The sequence below is a fragment of the Gymnoscopelus microlampas genome (genome assembly GCF_963454915.1).
Source record: "Gymnoscopelus microlampas genome assembly, chromosome: 17".
Classification (NCBI taxonomy): Eukaryota; Metazoa; Chordata; class Actinopteri; order Myctophiformes; family Myctophidae; genus Gymnoscopelus; species Gymnoscopelus microlampas.
In genome coordinates this window covers 29,239,408-29,250,351 of record NC_139954.1, presented here as the reverse complement: position 1 = coordinate 29,250,351, position 10,944 = coordinate 29,239,408, and the positions used below count along the sequence as shown (strand labels likewise).

The 10,944-nt window shown below is 47.3% G+C and overlaps 1 protein-coding gene across 2 annotated transcripts in view; it reads right to left on the bottom strand.

Moving 5' to 3' along the window:
- Window positions 1-516: 516 nt before the first annotated feature.
- The window catches only part of gli2a (GLI family zinc finger 2a), a 100,490-nt gene continuing 90,062 nt past the window's right edge, over window positions 517-10,944 (bottom strand). For both annotated transcript variants that reach the window (XM_084083598.1, XM_084083599.1), the window contains exons 10-14: window positions 10,333-10,482; window positions 8,456-8,620; window positions 7,125-7,409; window positions 4,967-5,348; window positions 517-4,663 (exon numbers count right to left, since the gene is read on the bottom strand). In XM_084083598.1, coding sequence (XP_083939724.1) covers window positions 2,454-4,663; window positions 4,967-5,348; window positions 7,125-7,409; window positions 8,456-8,620; window positions 10,333-10,482 — 3,192 coding nt within the window. In that variant the 3' untranslated portion in view covers window positions 517-2,453. The remainder of the gene's footprint in view (window positions 4,664-4,966; window positions 5,349-7,124; window positions 7,410-8,455; window positions 8,621-10,332; window positions 10,483-10,944) is intronic.

Sequence of the window (10,944 nt, the reverse complement as noted above, 5' to 3'; positions counted from 1 at the left end):
AATATTTTGTCATATGATGGTGTTGCATGAAACTATTCGGTTTACAAGCTCACAGCTTGTAGATCAGCTTATATTTTATGTTTTTAGTTTTTTATAATGACCAAAATAGGGATGCAGCGTGAAAGTGGTTAAAATGATCATACTGTATTCATGTTTTATAGCTTTATAGCTGCTTCTGGCATGTGTGATGCAACGTTAGTGTTACTTAAGTTACATACATCAACAATAAATAACTGTTTAATTAATTTTAAAAAATCAGATAAGATTTAAGCCTGGTCATTGTGCCTACCTGCATGTATGTGATTATTACAAAAAGTAAAAGAACATAGATCTGTTCTGACAGGCACCCAGTGTGCATTTGATGCAGATGAATCCTTTTTTTGATGTGATTAATATTTTCTACTGGTTAGATCTCCTGGCGGAGTTTAAATACAGACACTCTTTCATGCGTCCCTGAGGGACGAGAGGCCAGTGATTTCAAAGGACACTCGACACACGAACAACACACGACTTGACTTTCACCAGAAAAAAGGGAAGAGACTGTATTTGAAATGTTCTGTATATACACGAATACACGCATACAAAATGCTATACACACATACATACACATGCACGCACGCGCACACACACACACACACACACACACACACACACACACACACACACACACACACACACACACACACACACACGCACGCACACTGAGCATAGTAAAGTGAATTGGTAGCATATACACACATTTTATAAAGGCTACTTTTTTCAGCGATCATAACATAAAGAGGCTATGTCGTAGGGGGCGAGGTCATTGCTCCGTCCTTAACGGATTTCATGATCAAAGTCTGTAAAAGTCTCTTCCTGGTCTCTGCAGCTCATCCAGAACCCAGGGGAGGTCCGGGGCTTCGGCGGGGGGGGGGAGGGGTGGGGGGGCGTACTGTATATGAATGCATTAATTAGAGCAGGGTCTCCTCTGAGAACGCACAGAGGTACTTGCATATTCTTTATGGAGAATGCTCCTCGTGGGGCAAAGGGGGTCCTTGTGGTGTGACATATCCTTGCCCCCCACAATCTTTCAGTCTGGTGAGATTTCTTAGGCCAACGCCTCGGTTTGAGAGGGCATCTGAAGGACATCTGGTTTGTGCCTCTGTCTTTTTAAGACTTCGAACCATGCTCCTCAAACACTTTAATAATAATAATAATATCCACGTATCCTAACACTTGGAAAAATCACATTGGCTCGTGTGTCAACGTCATACCTAGCGTGCAACGGTCAAGTCTTTAGCATAACTTAAAGCAGGTACCATACAGGATAGTCAATAGACGTAGAAGGTCACAATGAGAAAAATTATATAATGATATGTCCAAGTTATAGTTGTGTCCCGGTGTCATTGTCTGTGTGCCAGTACGACGTGTTCAAATGCGCAAAATCCATTCCGTCTGCAAGGCACTGTGTGAAAGACTTTCAGTGCACTGCTTTATAAAGGGCTATTATACCAACAAATACTGAGAAATGGTGCATTTTCATACCCTGGTCTATCATATATTTGTAGATAAAAAGTATGGCTTTTTTTTTTTTAAACAAATAGTGATAGAAAAATGTCCTTAACCATTACTATAGTATTTTCAGCTTTCGCTAATGCTACATACAATAATCTGAAGAAAATATTACAGAGTAAGCATAAGATATTATGGACAATGTAGAAAACAGAATTCTCCTGAAATAACCAGTTTACAATTGTTCAATCAGTGCTTTTTTACTTCCTGATGTGTTTAGACGGTAACACTGGACGGAAAGATGAGGTGTCCGATCATTGTTTGATGTCATGTACTGTAAGCAACAAACATAATCTGAAGGGTGATTTATACTTGCATGCCGAAAAGAACTGATCTACACGCTCACAACGCGCTGTGCTGCAAAATCACCCTTAAAAGAACACTTCACCCATTTTACAACCTTCGTATAACTGATCCTCATTAATGCTCATACCATCTTTCTGTGCCGTAGACAGTTCAGACACCTGCCTACCAATGACATCACCAGTGGTGGTACCCCTGATGATGCTGGGAAATAAAGGCTGTATTTTCCATTCGCTGAGAATACTTTGTTGTTAGATAACACAAAATAGTTTGTTTGAAATGACCACACCTGTCTACGATGATGTCATTCGTAGGCAGGTTTCTGACCTGTCCACAGCCCACCTCTGAGACACAGAGTGAGTAGACAGAAATGGTACCATCTTATAATGAGCATTAGAGAGGATCAATGATATGAAGATATGGTTGAAAATGGGTGAAGTGGTAGCCATTGTAGCATGCTGTTGCATGCTGTCAGGCAACAGATAAGACACCCAAAAAATACCAGACGCTTGGTGAAGGCCGGAAAAAGAGCAATATGTGAAAAATCCAAACAATTCCTCAACTGCACTGAAGGAGACGTTTACAGAGTCTGTTCCCTCTCAGCTCATCATGTTCAGGAACTTGCTCTCCTCGGCCAGAGCGGTGAGCATGGAGCTCATGTCACCGATGGCCATGTTCCCGATGCCCGCCGGCACCGAGGCCAGCGTGACAGAGTTCCTGGGCGTGGTGAGACGGGAGGAGGTCTGGGAGAGGCTCTGGAGGAGGCCAGGGCTCAGCGTACCCGACATCAAGCTGGAGTGGTCTCCGTCGTCCAGCATGGCATCAAAGTCGATCTGGGCATGCTCTGTGGAGCCACCTGCGGAGGTGCTGCTGGTGACCTGATTGACGCCCGGGGACGCCATGTTGGCTATGGTGGTACTGCTGTTGTTGTTGTTGGTGCCGGCAGGGCCCCCGCACGGCGACATGGGGGCGTCGAAGCCGCCGGGGCCGGGTTCAAACATATGGATCTGCCCTGTGTAAAACAAGGCAGAGCCTGGGTTCTGGACCGCTGACACATGGGGCCTCTTGGGACTGGCCTCTGAGGTGTTGTTAGCGTGACTGGGGTTCAAAGTGGACGACGGAGGGAAGCGGCTCTGTTGCATAACGCTGGACCCTGAGAGCTGTCTGCCCAAAGACTTGGGCTCCATGGGAGGCCTGGGCTGCAGCAGACCTCTGCCTCCGTCGTGGAAGCCAGGCTGCTGCTGGGGAGGAAGGCTGTAATTCTGCTGCGCCTCCACATGATTCATATGTGGATAGCCATCAGCCTGAGTCCTGGTTCTGTAGATTGGCATTTGCGGGTTACCCTGACCTGCCATGGCGTTATATGCAGGTCTCGTGCCGATGTTCCCAGCCACAGAGTTGGGGATAGCCTCTTGCTGGGGACCAACCTGCTCGGCAAAACCGTTGCCTTGTCTCTGCTGCTGCAGAGATGTGTTGATCATCCTCTGGTTGCTGCGCTGCATGTATCCCTGCAGAGCCATATTGTGATTCATAGACATCACCTGCTGGTTGCTGCCCAGGCCCTGGCCAGACCCCTGGAAGGGGCCAAGGTTGTGTCTCTGCGGTACGATGGCTAGGTTCCCCCTGGGAGGCGGCTTGGCTTTGGCCTCCATGGTGCCGGAGCTCACCTCATTCCACTGGACCGGCATGCTGTTCTTGTTCATCGGACGGTTGGACGGTTGCTGCTGATGCTGCTGACAGGCCTGGAGGCCCGGTCCAGTCTGGGGCATATTGGCATCCACCAGGGCCATCCTCCTCTGCCCATAGAATGGCTGCTGTTGCTGGGATGCCATGCCTCCGTGGAAGCCCTGAGCCTGGGCTTGGTAGTTGGCTTGGTCAGTGTTCTGGGACCTGAGGTACTGGACCATGTCATCTGGAAGGACCAAGTCCTCCTCTCCGCCCTGATCCACTCCTCCATCCACTGCCATGTTCTCCATGGCAACGTTCTCTGAGATGCTGGGCGGTCTGGGGTAGAAAGGGTGTCTCTGTAGGCTACCGTCTGAGCGGGTGTAGCCTTGCATGGCAGCCAGCCCCCTGTAGCGATCTGCAGCAGATGGCGGGAGGGCGGGGTTCATGCTGTTCATGCTGTTGTAGCGCTGCACCCTGGGCAGGGACAGGGGGTCGACCGTCGGCCGTCGTACCGGATCGCTAGCCCGGCGCGGCAGGCTGTCCGGTACCTCGTGGGGCAGCATGCTGCGGTTTCCATAGCCCAGGTCACTGCAGCGCCGCGGCACAGCACCAGGAGGCGGTTGGAGGAAGGAGTGGGAGGCGGACTGGTCCTGGGATTCACCGTACAGTGCCATGCGAGTCCGGAGGCTCATCCGCTCCATATTTGGGAGCGGTGTGGGCGGGGCTCCCCCGGTGGCGGCCGCGTATGTGGCCTTGAGGCGGTAGTGTTCCGCTGGTGTCAGGCTGAGCAGGCTAGGGAGACCTCCACCTCCTCCACCCATGCCTCCGCAGTGGCTGGCCTCGCTGGAGCGCCTTGAGAGGTCGGTGGAGATGGGGTCGTACGAGTCGGCAGAGCTGATGTTGTTGTGGCGGCTTCCGCCGAAATGCGAGGTGTCGCTGGAGCGGCGGCTGGAGTAGCAGTGGGAGATGCCGGACGAGCGCCTGCTGAGGGTGTAGGCCGAGCTCATGGTGCTGGTTGTGCTGTCGCGCCGCTCATTCAACTGGTTCAACAGCGTCACCTCACAGGAGGAGAGGTCAGCCAGCCGCTGGTCAGGATACGGAACGTTCAAACCACTCAGAATGTTGTTTTCCAGCAGGGATCCTGATGGAGAACATAATATGTTATGGTCACATATGACGCATGTGCATGTACAGTAGGTGCTTTGTTTTATGGAAAATGTTTCTACATTCTGTTGTGCTTACTGTCACGTAACAATAACAAACCGATCACCTCTATGTATTAAAACAACGTATATTAATAATCATCCTGCATCAGCTATTCACCGCCCAACAACCAACACCAACCTGACCACCACCCATCTAACAACCACCCAGCGAACCATCACCCAACCACCGTCACCACAAAACCAACCCAACTTCAAAGCACAAATCAATCCATCCTCACCGACAGCAGGTATGGGAGGCAGCTTGGTGTGGTTGCGGTGTCCCTGTGGGTGCAGCGGAGTGTCACTGGCCCAGGGACAGACGTCCCTCACTGTCTTCAGCCTCTCTTTCTTGATGTTCTCCAGTTTGATGGTCACGCCGCCTCCGTGACCCCCGGCCTTCCTCAGCTGGAGACCCACGCCAGGGCCCGCGTGGGGGCCCCTGCCCCCGCCCCCGGGCATGGTGGAGTCGACCACGGGGCCCTCGTCCAACGCACTCAGATCCCCAAAGCTGCCCCCGCTGTGCACGGCCATCTCTACTCCACTGTCATTGTTGTTGGTGCTGCCAAGAGGCGATGGTTCACTGCTGCATGACGAGACACCACCCGGACTGGACTGATATGTCTGGACACCAGAGCAGAGGAGGAGGAGGAGGACAGAGGACAGGAGAAAGGAGGGGAGAAGGAGAGAGGAGAGGTGAGGAGAAGATGGAGAAAAAAGGGACATAAGAGGAGGTTTATATCAGTATAGAAACTTAATTATAAATGATTCTTGAGGTTGGTTCAGTGAACTTCAGTCTTCTACTGGACAGAATCTTCATCACATCGTCCTCATCGTTGTCTGTATGTGATCAAACTAGACATATTTAATAAAAGCAATAAGCCCATCAAGAGGCGATGGTTTGCACTGATTTTAGAACTAGGGGCCTTAGTTCTAAAATCTGGGGTAGAAGATCCCAATTAAAACTGTAAGACTACAATAATAATTACTACAAGAAAGTACTCCCTGACGGCCTGCCCTGCCCAATGAAGTTGGTATGCAAACTCTGAATGGTACATGATATCAGCCTTGTGTTAGAGTCATGTAAAATGAATGCATGTGTTGTAAAACCTTGCACATCCTTCCCTACGGCTTCACAACAAACTATCATCACATCTCATTCTGAGTAAAGACGAGTGACTGATATCAGAGCAATTAGTACAACATTCTGATTGTTTTGAGGATGTTTTGTAATACTGTAACTAATGTAGTTCCACAATATCATGCATCATAGATGTGCCTTTACAAAAGGAGTGGATAATGGATGAGCTGCGATGCTCCCAGTGCAGTGGTGGTAGTAATTCAAACTAGCCCCAAAAAAATTAGAAAGAGTCTTGATCTCAGTGTCATGCTGCACTGTTTGCTCAGTGTGTGAATATTAATGGGACAATGACTTTTATCATCGCTCCCACAGAGGTTGTTACCAGATCTCTGGTCAACAGGGGAATGCTACTGAATGCCAACGTGTGGTTTGGTGTGTGTGTGTGTGTGTGTGTGTGTGTGTGTGTGTGTGTGTGTGTGTGTGTGTGTGTGTGTGTGTGTGTGTGTGTGTGTGTGTGTGTGTGCGTGTGCGTGCGTGCGTGTGGTCCCATATTTCATGTGCAAGGGAGTGGGTGTTAAAGGTGCTATTGACGACATTCAGCGACTAGACGTTTAACTGTCCACATCATTACACCTCTGGTTGCATAAGGTTCCTTATTTGAGCATTGTTGTTTGCAGCATAACACGTCGGCTGCCTTAGTAAAATGATTATTTCACAAATACACATGGATGCAATGACGTTGATTGAAATGTTCAAACACTGTGTCCCATGCAGAGAGAGACAGTGTTAGAGCTCACCTCAGGGAAGACTGTCCGTTAGGAAAGGTTGGAAGGGGAGAGAAAAGTGTTAGGGAAAGAGACAGGCGGCATCAGCAGTTAAAACCTTGTTAGTAAATTAGAATTCAGTAGAATTCTGTCTTACAATTCAATACACTAGAAACTGAGTGGTAAAAAAACAGTTTTTCTCCTGTCCACCAAAGGTGTTTCAGTTTATATTAATCGTTTATTAATATTTAATGGTGTCGTGATTAGGGCTAGATTGTGTTGTCTTTCAAATATAAACAATGATTCTATTTAAAAGACCAGGTTAAAGTGTTAGGTCATGCAACAGTTTGATTAGTGTTGATGATGCATAATTAGCTGATCATCCATAGTATTATTCCCAAATATAGGATATACACTGTATGTACAGTATATATGTATGTATGTGTGTGCGCTGCGATGGTTGTGTCTTTGTGTAGGTGTGGGTGGGTCGTGTGTATGTGTGTGTGTAAGAGGGGAACCTTCACTGCTTTGATGCAGTTTCATACAGTCTCTTACCATCGAGTTTTCCGTTTTGATGGATTTGACCTGCAGACAGTCCTCCACTCCTCTGGGGGCACCGTTGGCCTCCGTCCGGCCCTCAGAAGAACCCCTGCCGCTCTGCTTGGCGTTGGCCTCGTTCTCTCCGCTGCCTCTAGGCGGTTGTGGCCTCGGGGGGACGTCGCTGCGCTGTTTCTTAGTGACGTGCGCCTCGGGGCCGTGAACGGTCTTCACGTGTTTCCTGAGAGAGCTGGGGTCTGTGTACCGCTTGGTGCAGCCCGCGATCTTACACACGTATGGTTTCTGACAACACACCATTCATAGTATTAACACACATGTTAGCGTGTGCCAACATGTGTGTACTCACATGTTGTACTGTAAAGTACAGTACCAATACTACAATGTAGAAATACTCTGTTACATATAAAAGTCTGGTATTCAAAATGTATTTAGTAAAAGTACAAAAGTATTCACATTCAAAAAGTATTGAAAGTAAAAGTACAAATTTTAGTTACTTTACTTTGCAGATTTAGCTTATTAATACGAGACAGTGATAAATGATGATGTATAATTATAGGTTAAGCAACCCAGCAGCACATACAAAAAGCCCCACCTTTACCAGCTGCAACATTAAAGTGATTAACACATTAATGCATTTCTAATTACGATCCGATAATATGATTGTGAAATGGACCCTTCAGCATAATGCGTGCATTTGGTACTGTAAGTTTTGTATGTTTTGAAAGTACGCTTTGGTACTTTTACTCAAGTAAAAGTTTGAATGCATACTTTTACTTTACAGAGTACATACATGGGGGTATTGTTACTTTTACTTAGGAAAAAACTACTACTTCAATATATATTACAATATATGTATAGGGGTTGCTTACAATACATCACAATTCTTGGATAGAGAAATCATCCGTCATCCAAAAAAAAGGATGAGTTTGATGATAGCATCATTTGCCTCTGATGTGTGTTTGTCACAAAATTACAGTATTTAGACCTAAATACTGTTATTTTAGCGTTGTTTGTGGGATATTCTACCTTTGTCTTCTTGATCAGAGCTATGCAGCAGACCTAACATCGTCCCGTACAGTAAACATGGTAATGACTGGTTCACCTCCACGCTACAGATGACTTGTGTGAACAACTGGGCTAAAATGAGATTAAATCTAATGCCTTGAAATCTGCCTCCAGTTAATGATCATAATAATGACTGTATCTGCGCAGCTCTTTCTAAAACACAGCGAACCCAAGTTCTTGAACAATCAAATCAAATACTGAGGCGAAGTGCTTGAAGACGCAAGCACGTGTGCGTGTGCATGCGTGCGTGCATGTGCGTGTACCTCGTTGGAGTGTGTTCTGTTCTGGTGCTTGGCCCGGTCCGAGGCGTTAGAAAAGGCCTTGTTGCAGCCTTCATGTTCACACACGTACGGTTTCTCTCCGGTGTGAGACCTGAGGTGAGTCTTCAAGTTCTCCAGACGAGAGTACGCCTTGACACATCCCTCAAACTGACAGACAGACAGACAGACAGACAGACAGACAGACAGACAGACAGACAGACAGACTCTGTGTGAATATCATTGTGTTTCAGACAGGGCAGCGTTCAACACTGTGGTAAAAACCCTCAACAAAGCCTCGTGTCTCACTCTGTGTTTCACATACAGACCATACTAATCTGTTATTCCTTCAGAACCCAGTGTGAGCTGAACTGGTATTGAAGGTGAAAGCACATCAGATTAGATTAGACATGAAAGCGGCGGACATAAAGACCCTCTCTTCATAAGAACACATGAGACGAAATGATTTGGGTGGGGGGTATCGGGGGGGGTGGGGGTGGGGATGGGGGGGGGTGCTGAGAAGACAACGAGAGAGAGAGAAAAAAGGAAGCAAAACCAGGGAGAACACTGAGGAAAGGGAGAGAAAGACGCGTGCTGGAAGGCGTTCGGATGATGATGCACGAGGGACATCGTGCACTGAAACAAGTACAGTATGGTCTTAATAAGGACCCATGGCCCCCACGCTCTTGTCTGTAGATTTTAATTACCCACCCCCCCCCCCACCCCCCCGTGCTGTCAATCACCTTTATGAACCCCACCACCCTTCAGAAGTCCACCCTGGTGAAAAGGTCTTTGAAGCTGAAGAGAGAACAGCCTCTCAACTTGATCTCAGATATGAAGAGAACCCTGTGGTTTCATCAACATGGAAGATATGGCTGTTAAAGCTGCAATCCGGAACTTATTTTAATGAGTAAAACGATATTTGAACCAATCTGTATGGTAGAGAGTGTTGATACAATATAATTAATCATCTCATTCATTGAGACATTTAGACCCAGGTGTCGGGCAGGACACCTACTGGTTGATAAGTAATTCTGCCTGAAGCTCATAAGCACAATTTATCTCCTTGTAAAACAGGATGAGCGTCTTGGATGAGCGGTGGATATTTGGTCTCCCACGTGGGAGGGTCCGAATCCCGGATAGGGAATACACCATCTACTTTATTCTAGATGCACACCAGTCACAGTGTCAATATCACATGGTAATGGTATAGCACTCCCTCTCGTGTATTATGGCTATTATACCGCAATTGTGTTATTGCTAACAGCTTGCGGTGGCCGTTGCTAAGGTTACAGGGAAGGTAAACAAGTGGAATTTGTAAGGAGTGATGTTGCTTCTCAGCCAATCACAATGTGAGGTCGGAACTAACTGTAGTATAATGAACATTTTACATTGCAATGTTTTTTTTTTATATGCTGTAGCTCTGTGTGTGTGTGTGTGTGTGTGTGTGTGTGTGTGTGTGTGTGTGTGTGTGTGTGTGTGTGTGTGTGTGTGTGTGTGTGTGTGTGTGTGTGTGTGCGCGCGCATGTGTACGTGTGCATGTGTGTCCATAGCTAATGTTGCAAACAGCTGGATCGATCAGCGCCAAATTTCTTGCGCACACTGCCTGTAGGCCACAGAAGTACCTCCATTCATTTTTTCCCACATATGTTTTATCCTTCAATTTTATAATGGAAGTCAATCGGGCTCGGCTGAAACTTTGGAGCCATACGTCATAGATATGTCATATAGATGACTGACATCACAGATGACTGAGGGCCTGAGCCTGGCCAAATGAAGTCTGAGAATCCATATTGGAGTGACCACTGTTCCCATGTCGATCCCGAGATCCACACAAGACAGACAGACAGACAGTCAGTCAGTCAGTCAGTCAGGCTCCTCACCGTGCATTTGTGTGGTTTCTCTCCGGTATGTCTCCTCATATGAACCACTAACATGTACTGGGCCTTGAATGGTTTCTGCTCACGGGAACACTCCTCCCAGCGACACACAAACTCCTTCTTCTCTCCGTGGATGTGATCGTTGTTGATGTGCTGAGGAGACAACAGGAAGTGACATCATTACATCCACAGGAAGTGAGAAGAAGGCAGTGGAGAAAGTCATGGTGGGGTGATTGTGGGGATCTGATCTGGGATCGTGTGTGTGTGTGTGTGTGTGTGTGTGTGTGTGTGTGTGTGTGTGTGTGAGCGTGTGCGTGTGCGTGCATAACAGCAGTGAGTCAGCAAAGCGCTTGCCATTTTCCCACAAGATGTTTCCTACTCCAAGCACACACAGAGAGAGAGTGAGAGAGAGTGACAATGCCATCCATCATTGTTGACATTAACTATTCATTCATCACCTGGAGACAAAGGACTATAATGTCTCAGCCTGTCTGTTTTTTCAGGCTGTGTGTGTGTGTGTGTGTGTGTGTGTGTGTGTGTGTGTGTGTGTGTGTGTGTGTGTGTGTGTGTGTGTGTGTGTGTGTGTGTGTGTGTGTGTGTGTGTGTGTGTGTGTG